Source organism: Canis lupus, chromosome 4 (genome assembly GCF_048164855.1).
Source record: "Canis lupus baileyi chromosome 4, mCanLup2.hap1, whole genome shotgun sequence".
Taxonomy (NCBI): domain Eukaryota; kingdom Metazoa; phylum Chordata; class Mammalia; order Carnivora; family Canidae; genus Canis; species Canis lupus.
Window position 1 is genome coordinate 74,943,280 of NC_132841.1, and position 20,216 is coordinate 74,963,495.

General features: G+C 41.6%; 1 protein-coding gene across 1 annotated transcript in view; it reads left to right on the forward strand.

Moving 5' to 3' along the window:
* LOC140631431 (A disintegrin and metalloproteinase with thrombospondin motifs 12-like) overlaps positions 1-19,471 on the forward strand; it is a 34,992-nt gene extending 15,521 nt beyond the window's left edge. Inside the window, exons 4-6 of the mRNA XM_072822838.1 lie at positions 2,540-2,683; positions 9,949-10,102; positions 18,136-19,471. Coding sequence (XP_072678939.1) covers positions 2,540-2,683; positions 9,949-10,102; positions 18,136-18,314 — 477 coding nt within the window. The 3' untranslated portion in view covers positions 18,315-19,471. The remainder of the gene's footprint in view (positions 1-2,539; positions 2,684-9,948; positions 10,103-18,135) is intronic.
* Positions 19,472-20,216: the final 745 nt, after the last annotated feature.

The following is a 20,216-nucleotide window of genomic DNA, read 5'->3' on the forward strand; positions in this document are numbered from 1 at the left end:
GAGGGCCCAGGCTCTGCTAGGTCTTGGTCCTACTTCAGCACATGAAAACAAAGTGACTGCTCTTTGGTGAAGTATGATAATCTCGTTTGCCACTAGGCAAATACCTCAACAGCTCCAAAAAAATCCTCCCACCCATATCCATGCGTGGTAGAAAGAAGAGAAAAAAAAGGAACCCAGCCTATTTTGAGTATGTCTATGGGCTGAGCATTTTGCCTACAATATTTGGCTTAATGCTCACAACAACCCGAATGGTAGGCTTTATTAATTCCATTGTATTGGTGAAGAAATTGACATCTAGAAATTAAGAAACTTACATGAGTTCACACAACTAGAAAGTAAATGGTGGAATATTAGTTTAAGCCTAAGGCAGACTGCAGTGCTTGTGCTCTTTCTAACATAGGAATCAGCCCAATAGGCATTGAACAAAAAGTGAACTGAGGAGGAAGAGTGAATCGATAACTCTCTGAGGGGGAACCAAACCTTCCACATGCCCTGGAAAGGAAGGTGGTGAACCACAACTATTGGACACAGAGTTAGTGTCAAAGCTTACAGAAGACTGAGCCCCCTAGAGCTACTTCCTGTCTACAGGGTCAAGAAGCCATGCTGATTCCTGAGGCTCCGGGCCAATACCTGGTGATTTCTGGGGTAGCAGCCACACTGTCCCTTCTCTCTCTTCCTTACCTGCTTAGCTCTAGAGCACATAAAGTTCCTGCTATTCCCATGCTCTGGACTTAGGCCTCCAAGTCCTCCATGTATGATGAGCCTGGTGACAGTTTTCAGAATCCAGGAATTTGCAGAGGAGCCTTGTCAGAGAAATGCCTTCTGTAGGTTTTTAAAAATGAACAATCAGATCTGTTTTATGATTATGAAAATGATATATTCTGGGAACCCCAATCAGGATCTCTTTCCTGAAGGGCTCCCACCCCCCTCCTCTCTGAAGTGGTACTCTGTTCCAAGCAAACCACACAGTTAGAAGACTTCCCTCTGAGGGAGCAGAGGAGATGGAAAATGCAGAAATCACTCAAGTATTTCTCTGGAGCTTTTGAGGGTCTGGACACCCTTAGGTGCTTTTCCTGACCACTCAAGATGCTGCTTTTCCTATACATACCTATACACAGTATTCCATCATGAGAATACTGTGGGCCCCTTTGGCATGTCAGCCAGCCCAGACTCCCAGCATGGAAGATGCATTTCAGCTGTGGGAATGTCTCAAACTTTAGCACACTTCAGAATCATCTGGAGTTTGTCAATACACAGATGGCTGGACCCCATCCCCCAAAGTGTCCAGTTTGAAGGTCTGGGGTGAGGCCTGAATTTTGCATTTTTAACAAGCACCCAGAAGATGCTGTGGTTGCCAGTCCGGAGACCAAACTTGGAGAATCACTAGTGTACACTTTCTTCACCTCCTTTCCTAGAGATTACATAGCCAGGTGGCCCTGAATATGTGCATGAGTGTAGGCACAGTGATCTCAAATGGGGGCTCCCTTTCCTTCTTTCCTCATATAGGGTTAAAAACATATAGAATAAATGGGAAAAATCCACATTGACCCTCAAACTTGGAATATTGAAGTCAATAGATTAGTTCTTTTATTGAGCGGAATGGGTTAATTACATGTAATTTCTCTGTTTTCTATGGCACCACCACACATATTGTGCCTGATGTGATGGGTAGATATTGCCAACCATAATTATTTTGTTGTTACCATATCATAACTAAGATTTTTCAAAGTACTTCTCAAAGATTCTTGGTGGATAATGTAATTTCCTCCTAGAAATCTTGTGAAAATGAGACAATAGATCTTATAAAATTATACTAGTGAGCAAAAACCTGACACATTTTAGAGTTGTATCCCTTTAGGAATCCAGCTTGTCATCTCAAATTTGTTTTGTGAGCATTACAGTCAGTGTATCAGACCCTGGGGCAAACCTATCAATTCCCCTTTTCTGAATATGGACAAATTAAATTCTAAAGCTTTTTGTAGTGGGAAGGGAAGACTGAATGCCATTTTAAAAGGAAATGAACAAAACTGTATTGCAAATACATGCTCTTTGTTTGGACCATTGGAGCTAATCATAATAAAATGTCTACATTTTACATTTGGTTTCTAGATACTTGTGCCAGAAGGCAGAAGGCAGTTTTGGGTGAGCATTAAAGAATGAGGTCAGGGAAGAATGTATAACATATTCATAGGATATATAATCTATTCAATAACATGATGTCTATTCTGCAATGACCACTTATTTAGGTTTTTAACCAAAATTCCTTCCTTGACATGCTGTTTTACTTTAAACTATGTGACATTTTTTTTCTTGTCTCCTCAGAATGTCCTTTATCAATTTCCTTCTTTCTCTTTAATTCTTGTTTCATCACTGTTATTTGGTCATTGCAAGTAACCTGGCACAGATGCTGCAGATTCCAGTGTAGTTACTGATATGCTTAAGAACACTGCATACAACAAAAATAATAAAAAGGTCTTCCCTTATCACTGAAAATGTCACCATGTGATTTTTACCTAAACTTGTCCCTGTTATATACCAGTGTTCCAGATCCTGCGGAGGCGGAGTTCAGGAGCGAGCGGTGACTTGTCTGGGAGGTCTCTGTGACTGGACAAAAAGGCCCACGCCCACTGCGCCCTGCAACAGCCAGCCTTGCTGTCACTGGGCCACTGGGAACTGGGACCTGGTAAGAGTCAGTTATATTCTCTTCAATTTTTTTTAGCCTAGTGTTTGTTTTCTTTCTATTTCTTTTTTCATTTAATTTTAAAAATTTAATTTCAAATTTAATTTAATTTTAAAAATTCAATTTCAACTTGAGTACATAGTATACTCAGTGCTCATCACATCATGTGCCCTCCTTAATTCCTGTCACTCATCACCCAATTACCCCATCTCTCCACCAACTCCCCTTTGGCAACCCTCAGTTTGTTTCCTATAGTTAAGAAGGAACTTTTTAACTATATGCTTTTTCTCCCTCTCTGATTTTTCCCCATTCAGTTCCCCCTTCTTCCTTTGTGGTCTCTTGTACTATTTCTTATATTCCACATGTGAGTGAAACCATATGATAAATGTCTTTGTTCAATTGACTTATTTCACTCAGCATAATACCCTCCAGTTCTATCCATGTCAATATAAATGGTAGATATTCATCCTTTCTAATGGCTGAGTAAATATTCCATTGGGTATGAGTGTGTATATATATATATATATATATATATATATATATATATATATATATATATATATCACTACTTCTTTATCCATTCATTTGTTAAAGGACATCTCAGCTCCTTCCACAGTTTGGTTATTGTGGACATTGCTGCTGTGAACAGTGGGGGTACAGGTATCCCATCGTTTCACTACCTCTGTATCTTTGGGGTAAATACCCAATAGTGCATTGCTGGGTTATAGGGTAGCTCTATTTTTAACTTCTTGAGGAACCTCCACACTGTTTTCCAGAGTGGCTGCACCAGCTTGCCTTCCCACCAATAGTGCAAGAGAGGTCCCCTTTCTCTACATCCTCGCCAACATTTGTTGTTTCCTGTCTTGTTAATTTTAGCCATTCTCATTGGTGTAAAGTGGTATCTCATTGTGGTTTTGATTTGTATCTTTTGATTTCAAAGGTAATATATATTAATTGTAAGCATATCCATTGATTTACAGGGTGTTTCTATATATTTTAATTCTAGTACTCTTCTGCCATTAATACCTCTAAGTCTGCTAAAAGTTGATCCTTAGCTAATCTGTGGTCAATGTTTATTGTCGAGCTCAGAAGAGAAAAGTCCAAGTACTTTCAAAAGAAAACAGATCAAATACCAATATTATCCTAGAGGCACAAAGCCCAAGGAAAGGGAATTTTGTATCCCAACACCTTGGATTCTGTGGCTTTTCCTGAAGCAAACAGAAGTTGAAATGCCCTGCAGCTTGAGGCTTAGCCTGATTTTGTGAGTTTCAGATCTTATCAACCTGCAGATCATTTTGTCAGATGGCCAGCCTGTTTGATGGAGAGACAAACAAAAAAATTAAGCTGTAATGAGGGAAAGATTTATTGTTCTCACAGAGTTTCCTTATTATATAAAGAACTGTATCAGTGACACTGAAAACAAAGAAAATTCTCCCATAGACAGATTGTACCATTCCTCTGATTTGTCATATCCTGGGTTCTCTAGAAAGTAGTCTTAAGGCCAAATCTAATACTGTATTAGGAAATACAAGGCCGAGGAGGTAGGGGTGATAGGAAAGAGGAAGGAAATAGGAAGGAGGGGAATCAACTATGAGGTTGGTATGTTACCAGACTGACCACTTGTCCTAACTCAGGAACAGCTGGTTGCTCACTCTCAAAAGAAGACCTTATAAAAGCTTCATGAACTACTGCCTCTTAAGGTCATTTATCCAGGGGCAGGAAGGGAGGAGATGATCTACTGGTTCCCATCTCTTAGGATTGGGTAAAAAGTCTCCTTACAGTTGGCTAATATCCCCTGTTGTCCTGGTTTATTCATCTGCGTGAGCATTGGGCAGGCCCCACTGTGTCTCATGCCTCAATAAGAAAAGCCCAGAGATAGAGGCAAGAGGCACACAGCATGGACATGGAAGGTTCAGGCCAGTGGGTTGTGCTTTCATGAAGCTGGCTACCACCCCAGCTGGGGCAGATCATAGGCCAATAGCTGGGAGTCTATTGTCATATACAAATCCCTCAACAACTACGAATATTTTTTAAAGTAGCTTGTTCTTGTATATTTTGATAGTTATAATGCAGGCCAGTGCAGTACTTTACCAAACATAATGCCCCAGATATTTTTAAGCTGCTATATCCTTAGTGATTCTCCTTGTTCATGGTGGTGTAGCTGCTCCCGCACAGCCATGATCAATTCACATACTGGCATGTACTCTTGAAAAAAGCTTCTGCTGCTACATCCAACTCAAGGTTGTGCTGGCCTCCAGTTATCACCCACTTGAATCCAGAAAGAACAAGATGATTCATTATTGCTAAACGAACATTGTACATTAATCATTTAGCCTGCAAAAAATAAAAAAATTTTCATAGCTTAGGAAAATGCCCAATAGACAAAGAAGAATGATGCCAGCCACTTCATTTGATAGAACACATAGTATTTTCTGTGAATTCCTTTTTTTCATTGGCATCTCTAATGCTGATTCATGATGATCACCAAAGGGGATACTAGTGTCAGGCCAAGCTTTTGTTTATGCATCCTGCTAAACTGTCTACTAGGGCTAGCACTGAGCTTTCACCCTGTCCCCATGGGTCGCGTGAACAATGGAAAATGTCATGTGCAATTCTATTTTTTTCTAAGTAAATGTAATTTAATTACTTTCTATTTGGGCATCTTACAATATCCCCCTTAGCAAATGACTTTATTTTCTGTTCACTAGAAATTTAGTTACTCCAAAACCAAGTTTCTTCATCCGTCATTGATTTCAGAACCTGAAAAGACTATACCCAACAAATAAAAATGTGTTTCAGGATTAGGCTCTTCAAAAATACCCTGGAATCCTGGATAATAATATAAGCATGTGACAAAATTACATGTGACCATTAGAAGAAAATAATTGACACAACATGAGCTATCATGAAAATGTTATAAATTTGGGCCCGTTCAGGAACTCAAAATTCCACAGAAGATTAATAACTACAGATGGACCTTTTAAGTCTATAATTTCCCTGAGGCTCTAGTACCTTATTATTCATTGTAAAGGAAAGCTGGATAATACTCTTTCTGGCAAGAAAGATAATGATAGCCCAGCAGATATTACGGTAATGATGTGTGAGGCATATCCTGCTTTTAGAGAAGTCAGCAATTGTCAAAAACAGCCCCCTTTGCCTATAAAAATGTAATCTGCTTTTCATTACAGCACTTAGGTGTTATAAAATGAGGTTTTGTGTGGTTTTTGTTCTTTGATTTCCAGCACATTTTTTCAGTTATAGTCATGTCTGGAGTTAGAACAGAAAGCATTAAAATCAATGAAAAACTTAAAATACATAGACTGACCCAGCAGTTCTACCTGTAATAATTTAGCCCACAAATATACCATCAAACGTAATCCTAGATAATGATAAAGATATTCATTGTCATGTTGTCTGTAATAGCAATTTCTAAAAATAACCTAAAGTCCTCTGATAGAACTGGTCAATCTATTAATTTATTATAGTATAGCCCTTTTAAGAATGAGGTAGAACTATATTTATGAGTTGTAAAAATTTCTAACAACAGAAGTTCAAAATTTCATGAGAGAGAGAGAGAGAGAGAAGTAACTGCCTCTTGGAGGTAGACATGAGTTAAAGTTTCCTTGGAAGAGCCATGCATCAAAAATTCTTTGATTGTGCATATCAAAGAATAGGGGGCATGAAAGGTGGCTAACACCTACCAAGCCAGCCTTTGGAATTACTCTTGACCTCCAACACCTATCATTAAGTGAAAAAGGCAAATTATAGAGATCAAGTAACACATGTGGATAGATTGAACATATACATTTGCCTCTGTTCCCCAAACTGCATTAAACAGAAGACATAAAAAAGTAAAAGTGCCACAAATCCACAAAGAGGATAGGAGACAATACCAGAGAAGGAGTCAATACAACTTTAGAAGCTAGAAGCAGATAGCAAAACTTAGAATTGACTTAGTATGTCCAACAAAGCTAAAAACTGTCCATAACAGAAATTTCCCAAGTACCCCTGAGGCAGCAGTGAGGGTGGGGAGGAATGGGAGTTGGTTGAAAGTTTGTAAGAGAGGCTTTTGGATCTTTAGGTATATCCGACATCCTGAGAAGACCCTGAAGATCTTCTCATTGGAGAGGTAAATCAAGAGAGACCTTGGAATCAATCATAGTTGGTGGGGACAAAGGAGCTCATCTCACCAAAAATCAAGTGAAAATATACACAGTAAATAGTGTCCTCCTTTCCCCAACAGAGCTCCACAAAGGCAGGGAGACTGGATTAGTCTCAAGAGAAAAAAAAAACCCACAATAGATCTCTTCCTGACCACCTTATACAAAGCCATCCCTCAGTAACTGCCCTCCATGGAACTTCCAGTCAGCTCATAGGTATGTCATCTTAAGTCAGTAGCCTAGGATTGCTGGACATTCGAGAAAATCTATCACACCAGGGACAAAATAACAAACAGAACAAAAGAAACTCCAAGGAATAGAGACCTTTAAAGAAACATCGAACTCACCCTCCCCAAAAAACTATGAGTAATCTCTTCAGAGAAACAAGAGACTATATAGTATCCATGACATAGCTTCCTAGTGCAGCTATATAAAAAGAATATAAGAAGAACCTAAGAGTTTTTATAATAGCAAAAGTAAAAAAGTAAGTAGGAATGGGAAAATAATGTGGAGAAATCTCTCAAGAAAAGGAGGACAAAGACAAAAAGAATTTATGATAAAAGGTAAGTAGAGGATCAGACCAGGAGATACAACATCGAAATAAGATTCCAGAAAAAGAGAATGGAGATGGAATAGAAATGAGGCAGTCAGGGCAGCCCTGGTGGCTTAGCAGTTTAGCGCCACCTTCAGCCCAGGGCCTGATCCTGGAGACCTGGGATCGAGTCCCATATCAGGCTCCCTGCATGGAGCCTGTTTCTCCCTCTGCCTGTGTCTCTGCTGTTTCTCTCTCTCTCTGTCATTAATAAATTAAAAAAAAAAAACTTAAAAAAAAAATAAATGAGGCAAAGAATTGATAGAAGAAAATTTTCCAGATTTGGAGAACATGAGTCTCCCACGCCCATTAAATGCTATAAGAAAAAGGAAAGTCAGGAGAGAGGAGGACCTGTTTCTACATCAGCAAAAGCAGAAAAAAAAATCTGACTCTACATGGTTGTTACCAGGATTGAACTCAAGGATATCTCCTGTGCACTTAGAACTGTGCTACCATATATCAATAGTAAGTCCAAGAAAATTATTCAGTGAAGATGCTTGCATTAGCTCTAAAACATCTATGGTTCCACCTCTTCATATTTTTCTATTCCATCCATGTTGGTTGAGTGGTAGCAACAACAGAGTTTTATAGCGTCCCACTGAAGAGAACCCTTGGTCTCTTGACAGGGCATCCAGAACTGAATGAGACTAGTGTGGAGCTTAGCTTAAGGTATGATCAATTCAGTTGCTCAGTAACCTTAGCACCTTAGCTGGGAGGTTATCAGCCCCATTTCTGTTTTGGGGAGCTCAATTCTGCACAAAGATTCCTTATTGTTACTGGTTCCAAAGAAGTGAAACTGAGCATTAACAAACCCCAAACTCACAGTATTACTACTATTAACAAAACCCAAGTCAGCCACTGTGCTTCCTACTTAATCCTCCAATTAACTACAACACAAATTCATGCATCTTCTTTATCACAAGTCACTTATTTTATAAAATAAAGTAAAATACTTTACTTACTTCTTTTTATCACGAGTCATTTTAATTGACTAATAAATGCAGGAGCAGTGACTTCTTTGCTTATTTTTGTGCTTGGCTTGGAATTAGTTCTTTCATCTTAATCTTCCCTGCCCAAGAGTAGTAGAAGGACTTCAACATCCAGGATCATTAAACCCTTATAAGCAGAAAGCAGGAAAGGAAATCATTTGTTCATTATCTAACAACGTTATTTTACAGAAAAAGAGAGAGGTTGAGTGAATGATCTAGGACAATATGCAGTAAGTGGAAAAGCCCATCTCTGGAATCTTGGTCCAGTACTCTTTATCAAATTCTGGCTTGATTAAGTTCCTTTGTTCTTGCCACTGTCCTCTGTTGCGCACTTTTATTTATTTGGGATCATCTCAGTAGCTATTTCTTACTGGTTTCTGCCCTCTGGGAGATTTTGATTATATAAGAAAGATAAAACTAAAAGTAATAAAACATGATATAAATGTTAATCATTAGAGTATCTGTCCACAATAGCTGAAATATGGAAGCAACCCAAGTATCCATCGACAGATGAATGGATAAACGAAGTGTGGTATAAACGTACAATGGAATATTATTGCACCTTAAAAGAATTTCTGGTGCATGCTATAATGAGGAGGAACCTTGAAGACATTATGCTAATTGAATACACAAGGGCCAAAGGACAAATATTGTATGATTCCACTTATATGAGGTATCTGCAAGAGTCAAATTCATAGAGACAAAAAATATAATGGTGGTTGCCAGGAGGTAGGGGTGGGTAGGTGGGAGATGGGGCACTCTTATTTGATGGGTACAGAGTTTCAATTTTGAGATATGAAAAAAGTTCTAGAGATGGATAGAGGTGATGATTGCACAACAGTGAGAATGCACTTAAGGCTGTGGATGGTTAAAAAAAATGGTTAAAATGGTGAATTTTATGTGAATTTTATGTTTTATAGATATATACAATTAAAAGAATTTTTTTAAAGTATATGTCGTAAACTCAGACACATGTTCTTACATCCTCAGGAATCATAAGCTGCTTTCACAGGCCAGAGAACTTCCCTTCTGCTTCCCGGCAGCCACTTCAGGACATTGCAGTGTAATCTATGTGGCTTGAGGCCACACGTAGTCGAGCTGGGCCCGTTCCAAATTCTCTCTCCATTCTTCCATGGTTTTCCTCTCCCATTTCTCTTTCCTCAGGTCTGATTTTCAGCCCCAAATCAAAACTAGTTCAGAGAAACTGGATTTCTGAGGCACCGGGGCCTAGATACGAAATTTTGTTCTATTTTGCTTGTATTCAACCTTTGTCCACATTCTTCAGAGAGCCCAATAGTAAATTAAGCCAAATTCAACATCCAGCCAAATTCAACAGTCAGTATATCGACTCCTCCTGAATTCACATCTCCAAATTAGTAGTGCTTTCTTCTTGGGCTCCTTCAAAATGATCTCTGATAATCGAGACTTTCCCCTATTTGACCACAGTGACATTAGAGATGCTCTGCTGGAGTTCCTGTGGCGGTCCTGGGGAAGATTGGTGACTCTCCGTGCACCCCTCTCTTTCAGTGCACTGCTTCCTGTGGAGGTGGCTTTCAGAAGAGGACTGTTCATTGTGTCTCCTCAGAGGACAATGCAACTGAAGACAGATGCCGGTGTGATCACGAACCCAGACCTCCGGAATTCCAAAAATGCGGCCAGCAGGCCTGTGAGAAGAGTCCTGGTGGGTGAATGACATTGCCCAGTGGGGAGAGGGCTTTTCATGCATAAGGTGTCCTGCATGAATTGATTGTGGATAGTTTTCATCCCTTTTTTGAGCCAGGGATCTTGATGTGGAAGAGGCCAGCCATCTCCACTCAAAGCAAGCTATCAATTTGGAGAGGTTTGACAGTAATTCCTTGAAGGACTATCTCATCCATTTTCCTATCTCAAAGCACATTCACACTGATGTCATCCTATGCAGATGAGAATCACTTCTGCTTTTTCTAAGACTTCTGAGAGATGCTCCAGACTTTCTCAGGAAACCAATCAAGTAATGAACAGCCTTCTCTATCAATGCAGCACCACCACTGTCTTAGATCAGGTTCCACAGAAATAGCTCTGAAGTGCAAATTTGTGTGCAAGGGATTCATTTCAGAAATGCTCCCAAAGAAAACCATAAAGGGAATAGGGGAAACAAGACAGAAGAGGGCGAAGGCACCACCAGGCTGCTGCTTCAGTCTGCTCCCACAGGAGAGCTCCGGGGTGTAAGTTCTGTGTCAGAGCCATCAGCTCCTGAGGCCTGGGGGCTGGACTTCCACACTCCCACACTCCCACACTTTATAGCCATCTGTAAAGGGCTACCCCGGGAAGTGAATTTGCAGGTGTTAAAAGCTCTCTACATGGACAGACAAGCCAGCTCCAGTAGGCTATGTGGGCAGTTCTCCAAAAGGGCCAGGGTCTCTGAGTATTAGAGGCTAAAGAATAGGGATGGTGGGACTTAGAGGGATGAGGGGGAGGGGGTGACACCTGAAAATGGACCAGCAAATCTGAGGAGGGAGACTTGAACAGAGGAACATGACTGCTGTCTGCTACATTCAACTTCCACCTTCAGGAAGCATCCTAATTTGAATGATCTACGGTCACCTTCATCATTTTAAGTGCGTTGTACTGTACAGCCTGGAAAGGTTAAGTGGCCTGTTCATGAATACAGGGTGGGCTGATTGCAGAGCCAGAGTGCCAAGCCAGTCTCCTTCTCCTCACATGCCCTTCCTTGGGGGTAGAAGGAATCCAGCTTTGGAATCACACAGCAATGCGTGTGTAACCCGCAGCAGCCTCTTTCTATCTATGTGACCTTGGCAAGTTATTTAATGCTCTGAGCCTTTCTCCTTTTGGAGATAAGGAGAATAATAACACAAGCCTGCAAAAGTTGTTGTGAAATTTTTAAATAGCAGGTATTAAGTGCACTTGAAAAGAAAAAAATATCCGTCAACAAACCAGTTCAGTTACCTTCTTTAGGCAACTTACTTCATTTCAGTAGACTACGGTTTTCTTATCTGTTTATGAATAGGTTGAAGCATGAATTCTAATGGCCATTCCACTGGTATTTGAGGCCTCATTGACATGTGAGGTTTTTTTTAATTTTTATTAATTATTTATGATAGTCACAGAGAGAGAGAGAAGCAGAGACACAGGCAGAGGGAGAAGCAGGCTCCATGCACCGGGAGCCCGACATGGGATTCGATCCTGGGTCTCCAGGATCACGCCCTGGGCCAAAGGCAGGCGCCAAACCGCTGCGCCACCCAGGGATCCCGACATGTGAGTTTTTAAAATTAAAAAGAGAGAGAAAGTTTTCAGGCAGGGAGAGAGAATTTTTTGATAGTTGACTTACATCTGTTACAGAGTGGAGAATGCCTCTTGTAGATATAGTCCCCAAATTGGGATTTAGAGGGTCAAGCTGAATTTACTCTGCCCCAATTAAAGAACCAACTAGTAGACATCATCAGCTATGCGAAAAACTCTTGAAAAACCAGCATTCTGGTGGTACAGGTGGTAGCCTTTTTCTGAAGATTCTTAAAGATGAGAGATAGTGAAGCCTGTGGTCCGTTACTCTCTTCCTCACCTCCTTCCAAGAACTGAGAGGGCTGGCATTCAATGGAGACTGCCAACAGAGTTCACAACCTGAGAAGACTTTCCCTAGAGGTTGCTTGTTGACAAGTCATGCACTTAATCAGCAGATACTTGCTGGGCACTGACTGACTACATGTAAACATAAGGTCAAACAAGGAACAAAGCTGCAACCCAGTGACACTGACGAGGGAGGGAAGGATGTTACAAGAGCTCTTGGAAAGGGCATTGACCATAAACTGGAGAGAGCAGGGAAGGCCTGCAGAGGAAGTGAAGGATGAGTAGATGGCTCAAGCAGGAGGTTCCTGGACAGGGTTTCCATTTCTGCAATATTCAGGAAGGATACAAGGTCATGGCACAGGAGTCCAACTCAAGTATGAAGGTCATGGGGAGTTAGGAATGGTAGGGCTGGAGGGGAAAGCTGGAGCTTGGGATGCATGCCGAGGAGTTTGGACTTTGTTCCCAGCGCAGAAGGAGCATTGAAGTATTCCAGATAGGGGTGAGAACATGAGAAAGTCATGCTGGCTGCCACGTGGAAGACAGACAAGGGAGCCCACTTTGGAGACTGCAGCTGTCCCCCAAGCCAGAGATGATGTGATATGAGCTAGGGTGGTAGGTGCACAGATACGGAGAAGGAAGTAGATTCAAGAGCTATCAGACAGGGAGACTTGGCAAGACTCTGTTCCTGAGGGAAGAGGAGGGAAGATGAGCCCAGATTTCTGACTTGGGCAGCTGAGTAGAGGAGGCTACAGTTCACTGAGACAGGACGCCCAGGAGTGGGTTTAGGAATGAAGAAGGGAAGTGAGTTCTGTTTGGGACATGTTTGTTGATGGGCCTATGAATCATTTAGGTAGGAATGCCCTGTGATTGGTTTTGTACATGGATGGGGAGGCTAGGCGGGTGAGCTAAGCTGGAAATTCTGAATGCAATACACTGAGGGAGAAAATGCTTTAGATGTGATTGTTATGTGCAACTTCTTTCTTGACCAAATTGCATTTGAGAGTGGCTATTGTTGACCTTACATGAAACTCAAAACACACACACACACAGAAACTCAAAAAAAGCTACTACCTAGGGCTCATTTTCAGAATTGTGATTAATTTTTAGTTTTCTGGACTCTAGCTACTCAAAGTAGTGGTGGCACCTGGACTGGCTGCCTTGGCATCACCTGGGAGCTTATTAGAAATGTAGGATCTCAGGCCTCATCCTAGACCTACTGAATCAGAATCTGCATCTGAATGCGATACCCAGGTGACTTGGGTATTTGAGAAGCCCCCTGTTCTAGATCAAGAAGCCAATTTGAGACCCTCTTCCTTTCATGTCATGTCATCACCTTCTATGATAACCACGTTTTTTAAAATGTTAAGGCTGTAGAACCCATCTATGTTGTGTTGATTTTTTTATAACTGAAGCAGCAATATAGTCTTGGTTGACCATGTCCAGTGCTATGGGCTGTTATTTTTAAATTCTACGTAGGTGGTCCTAACTGTGCTGGACAGTGCAATCTTCAATAATCAAAACCAGGTTAAATGACATTTTTTATCTTGAAATCTCACAACTGAGAAGATGATGACTAACAGTTGGCTGGCAATGGATGTAAATAGCAATGAATTGCACTCACTCACAATTACCAAGGCAACAAAAGTTAATTACTAGCTTCTCTTGAAGGCAAAGCCATGCTTACTCATATAGAAACAACATGAAGAGCAGCTTCAAGAAATTCCCTGGTTTTAAAAACTGACCAGCCACCCTTACACCTGTGCCCTCTAAAATGCTTTGAAAATAAATCATTCAGTGTCTGGATCTTGTCAGCCATCCCCCCATCACAGTTAACATATGCCCTGTGTCCCTCTCATAAGATCAGATACGAATTCCACGTCAGGTTTGCTTTCCTCTGGGCCATTTTACTTCCTTTAGATGCCAACTAAATTACTAATGATTTAAATTCTAAATCAGAACTACCATTTCTGTAGTAGACTGTAAAACCCTAAGTAGGTTAAAAAAATATTTTCAGAAATACTTACTGAGTATCAGTATATTCTAGTCATTGCATTCATCATGATTAAAAAACAAAGGCAAAACTCATGCACACCATTCCTGGGTTATTCTGTTCTGTTTTGTTTTCATTTAAGGAATAAAGGGTAGAGAAGGCAAGAAAAAGAATAAGGAGAGTAATAAAGACAGTACCTAGAACCAGAGTTGGTACAAATGAACATTTGAGTCAGCAAACTCTCTACTCAGAAATCTTCTTCCAGATAAATAAGATTTCAGGTTTTCATTTATTCAACAAATATAAGGGATCACAAGATATGTCTCAGACAAGTGCTGAAAGCTGAGGATACAGAAATGAGTGTGATACAGCCCCTGGCCTTGAGGAACCCAAACTCTTAGAGAAACTGTATTTGTCAGCAATACTGAAATTGTTGTTCAACTTTCTTTTGTGGGCAAAATATTACCCTTTCAACCTAGACACAGCTGACAACAAAGAAACAAGCTTATAACTGTCCCTTTAAATTTCTAAGTTTGATTTCTGTTGAACCGGCAGAGACAAATTGGGATCTCCTCTCCAAGTCGCCCCTAATTATAAGCATTATGTGGGCTTCGGCTGGGATCCAGTCTGCTGATGAACACAACAAGCCTTCATTGTTTTATACTAATAAAGAGAACTGTGCAGTTAAGCCATGCCACAACGTTGGGCTCATGGTCATCGTCTAAATGAGCTGCTAAACATGGGCCTGGAACACAAGCTCCCAATTTAGGCCACCACTATCCTCTGCTCTTCCTACAAGTCCTCAAACGGGAGGACCCCAGGACCCAGCATGCTCGCCGGACTCCAAGGACCCTTGAAAACCAGGGCTCATGATCTCATGGTTCCCAAGACCAGGCAAGAACACCAGGCGTCGTTGAGCCTCTGTCCACCCCGTAGGTGTCAACCTAACCTGACAATTGAGGGCTGTGTGTTGAGCAAAGGAAGATGTTCTCTTCAAGGAAGATCTGTCCATGTGACCCTCTCTTGGGTCTCTTGTGACCCTCAGTAACCAGTACAAGAGCTTCATTCTCTTGGTGGCAGAGTTTTAGAGGCACTGAAGCAACATTCAAATCCCAGCCACCATCTGCATACCAGCTATGTGATGCTGGGCCAATTACTAAGCCTTTCCGGAACCCTCAGTTTTTAAAAGAATAGCTATACCTACAAGTACATTTCTACGTGGATCAAATGAGATAGTGTATATGAAGTACATTGCCTGGTATGTATATGATAAGGGCTTAATATGTTGTATTTCTGTTATTATCACTGTCATAGGGGAAGAGGTGCATTATCTTCCCAGGGCCACCATAACAGACTACCAAGAGATAAATAACTTAAAACAACAGTAATGTATTCTCACAGTTCTGGAGGCCAGAAGTTCACAATCAAAGTCACGATAGGGCCATGCTCTCTGTCTTAGCTTCTGGTGGTTGCTAACAATCCCTGGTTTTCCTTGGCTTGTAGCTGAGTAACTTCAGTCTCTGCCTCTGTCATCACATGGCCAGTTTCCTTCTGATGTCAGTGTCTTCCATGGCTTTCTCTTCACTGTGTGTACTTGTCTCTCCTCCTCTTCTCATAAAGACACTAGTCATGTTGGATTAAGGGCCCACCCTATTCTGGTAGGACCTCATTTTAATTTATATCATTATTACACCTTCAAAGAAATATTTCCATATAAGGTCCCATTTGCATGTACCAGTGATTGGGGACACTTAAACTTTAAAGGATGCAGTTCAGCCCACAACAGGTTAGGGCTTTGGGAGTCTCTAGGAAGAAGCCCTTTTTAGAATGGTAGACACCCTTGAGAGATCATACTCAAGCCTTAGCAGAAAAGGCTCACATTACCACTTACAGAGCAGTTCAAGATAGAACATAGTACCATGTTTGAGCAAATATTACAGTAATAACGCAAGTTAAGAGCCTGAGACAGAAGGGATCCATGTGAGCCAGCATGGCCGAAAGAAGCTTCGTGAAGATATGGGATGCAAGCTGAGCTTTCACACTTCCTCCCTCCTTCCTTTCCTGAAGTAGCCCCAGAGCACTCACATACTCGTGGCAGAGAGGACATGGGACAGAGAGCCATGCCAGATGCACCTCTTCCAGCCACCATCCACAAGGGCTTCAGGAGATGCTGGCTAAGAAACTGGAGCAGACCTATTCCAAAGCCAGGAGCCTAGAAAGGAATCCTTGCCTTGTTCTGAACAGCAGCACACATGATGCATGGTCCAGACCCCACGGAGGATGCCAACCACTCTGGTGGAGCTATGGGAGATGAAGGGCCCAAATTCCTACTCCATGATAGGAATCTTTGGCTGAAACATGTACTCCTTCTGAAACAGAGCACCTAAGAAAATTTCCTGTGGGATTTTAGGAGAGATTGAATTTTATAATAGGCTTAAGAAGAGGCCTGAAGAAAAGAATCAGCAGTGAAGGCTTTTGGGGTTTGAGGAACATTGTGTGTTACCGATTCCCAAGTGCCATTAAAACATGCAAACAAAATAGAATTCTGATAGCTAGCAGAAGACATTTATTTCTTCACAAAACAAAACAAAACAAAACAAAAAACAAGATGGAGTCAAGGGAATGATGAGCCATGGGGAGATAAAAAGGTTTTGGGTTTTTTTGCTCTTTGGGTTTTTTTTCCTTCATGACCTGAAGGGGAACAAAAGCATAAAGAGGAAATAATACTATCACAGTTTTTGCATAAAGGGAATATTACCTCAATTTCTACTTTTACTGACAGTCCTATTTACAAAGGACAGCAGCCTGTTTGTGAAGAAGATTTTCTTCAAAATTATTCAAATCTTCTCTGTAAAGAAGAAAGAAAGGCAACCGGAGAGCTCTGAGAGGCACTCAGGCAAAATTTGAAGCCATTTCACTATAGAGAAGAAAAATCAGCTCTTGGGGACCTTGTTGAATTTCTTCCAGGCCAGGAGCACGTGAACCAGTCCAGTCTGAGTACCACCCCTAGAATGTGGGTGTTGGTGGCCCCTGAGAAACTCCCTGCATCACGTATAAGGAAATCAGGGCCAAAGGAAAAACACGAGGGACTTACCTGCTTAGAGCTGTCAGAATAGAACAAGGGTTAGAAGCCAGGTAGCTAACTGAACGCTTACTGTGGAATTACCTGTGGATCTTTATGCTTTCACCTACATGGTACATTCCTGGAGAGCCGTGATGACATTTTATGTATCTGAATCTTTTGCTCGGCTGAGCTCTGCTCAGAATACATTGGTTAGTTGGCTAGCTGGGTTATATTGTTTGGTGCTTTGAATGATATGATTGATAAAAGCGTAAGCTTTAGAGCCAAAACTGTCTCTGTTTAGCTCCGGCTATGCCACTTACCAGCTGGGTAACATTGTGCAGATTTTTAACTTCTGTAGGCTTTGCAGTCCTCGTTTGTATAATGGAAAGAAAGGCTCATAGTTACCTGATGGTGCTGCTGGGAAGATTAAGTGGAGCAATGCATGTGAAACATTGCATTCAACTATCACATGACAATACTGCAGAACCAAACACCTCTAAACTAAAGGCCTCAAAACTATAACCATGGGGATTTTACTCAGCGCCTGCAGGTCAGCTAAGGTTCAGCTAATCTGGCTTGGCCTTGGTTGGCCTTGGCTGCCAGCTGTAAGTTCAGTCTAGGTTCACTCCATGTGTCTCCCATCCTCTGTGGCCCACTAGCTGCATGAACCAGGTCCTTCTCATGATGACAGCAGAAGCTCATCAGGGCCGGCTCATCCTCCTGCATCTCCCAAGGCCCCATAGGGATCATGTCTACTAATATCACATTGTCCAGAGCAAGTATTAAGCTGAAGCCAAAGTCAAGCAGTGGAGAAGTATTCACTACCCATCAGGCAGCCATGGCAAGGGTGGGGACGTCTATAACACTGTGACACAGGAGTGAAGAATTGTGACCGCTAATTCAGTTTAGCACAAGTACTTTGCACAGTTTCTGATACATAATCAGTGTTCAGTGGATGTCAGCTACTATGAACTATTATGAAGGCTTCCTTGGGAGACATATAACATCTTCCATTAATAGAGATTGTGCTCATTCACTTACAAAGGATAATCTTTGTTTTTTGTTTGGTGTTTCTTATTTTTCTCTCCTTCCACAGATTTACTTTGCACCAAGGACAACTTATCAGCCAGTTTCTGCCAAACACTAAAATCCATGAAGAAATGCTCTGTGCCCACTGTGAGGGCTCAGTGCTGCCTCTCCTGTTCCCAGACCCGCATCGTCCACACCCGAAGGCCAAGAAAGCCACAGTCGCTCAAAAACCCCAAAGGATTCTAAGTCTGAAGGAAGTCACCCCGCACCACGGAATGCAGCAGCCCACTGACTGACTCTCCCACGTTATAGCCCCAGGGACCACTTCACTGAGGTTTTTTGGGCCCAACTTTGGCTGAAAACAAAATTCACTGTGTTTTTTAGTCACAAAATGCCCTTGTAAAAGGCATGGGACTGAAGTGCCTGCTGCTCCTTGATAGGCAGGTGAGATATCCAGGAGGTTCAGGCAACTCCTGGGATGGGCTCCTGGGGAAAGGTGCCAAATTAGGTAAGTCAGTGACATGATGTCTTTTCCCCCTTAAAAATAAAAACAAAGGCACCAGATTTTTCCCAGACTGCCTCAGGAGTATCAGGAACTAGAACCACATGTATCCAGGGAACAAATAATTGTATCCATTTACCTTTGTGAAATCATCCTTTTTTTCCCTCCCTACTTGAGGAAGCTGCTGTTTCATATGTCAATGTCATGGGAAAGCTTTCAGGAACATTCCTTTAATTCCCCCAGGCAGAGGGCCACTTTCTTCAGCCAGTACTCAACTGGGGCAGGGAGAGAGAGTGCTGGCTATATCACTCAGTCCCTATAGATGCGGTATCTGGACTGTTTAGATTCCTGTGCCTACTTAGAGACACAAGAATAAGAGGAAATCATCAGAAGCTGTAGGATTTAGTAAGGGTAAGGGATTTAGCTTAATTACATGGAAGACATTTATGACTCAAGGATAATTTCCATGAAAAACTCTTAAAGAGGAAATGAATAGAAATCAGTTTCTTCTGGTATAAGAAAAGAAACATGAACCTTTATTCTTCCCAGTTTCCTGCCAAATACCTTTCCTTTGGAGAAGAACAGATGAGTCTTCCTGTCTGACTTTTCCTCTCCAGCATGTTCCCTGCCTGAGTCAACTCAGAGGTCCAACTGTCTTTCCACTGCTGGGCGTTTACACAAACAGCTGCCATAGCCAGGTCCGTGGCTACAATACCTCCCCACCTACCCCTAGGATGAGAATGGAGCTCAAGATTTAAATATTTCAGAGGACCAGGTAAAATTCATTAAGTACAAGAACTTGATACAAACTTCTAGTCTTGAGAAAGAAAAAAAAAACAACTCAAAAGTGAGATAAACATGACCTACTCCCCAGTACTCCCAATAGTTACTTTTGAAGGGGGAGCAGGTAAGTCAGGAGAGTCCAAAACAGTAAAATGAACATGCAAGTGCTTGTTCTTGATGTTCTCACCACCTATCAGGAGGCTGTGGTCTCAAATACAAGGCAAATATCCTAGTTTCTAAGGGGAGGCATCTACATAAACTGAACCCAGACAGCAAGGATGGGTGGGTGGGTGGGCCTCAAGGGGAAGAAGTCTTCAGAACCAGCTCTTGACAGGGGGGAAGGCAGGGATGTGGCCTTCATGTAAGGAGCAGCATATTAGACTCATGCGCAGGCCCAGCACAGTTACTACTCACCAGGAGCACAGTGTCCCGTAGCTCCCTTGAATTACCTACCCCTTCAGCAGAATGGTGCTATTGAAAAACGGTGCTAATATCTAGATGGTGGCAGGACGAGTATAAACCTATAGATACTTGTACGAGTGGGCAAGTCCATCTACAGCTGTTAGATGTGTAATGGTGTTGCTGGCCAATGCCGGTTTTACTGCTTGGATACCAGAAGTTTAAAATTGTTTTTGATGTGCTTTTATTTTTCAAGCCATTAATGTGTAATTATTCTGATAAATTCCTGTGGAAAATAAAACACTGGGGCTGGGAGGGAACTTAAGAAGAGAAACAGGACGAAAACAGATATGTTTACCTAAAGCCAGGGGGTTTATTTCTTGATAATGACATTCCTGTGTTCTCTGTCTTTAAATGAAACATTAGTGGCTGGTGACACTCTCTGGTGAAATAACCATTTTAGA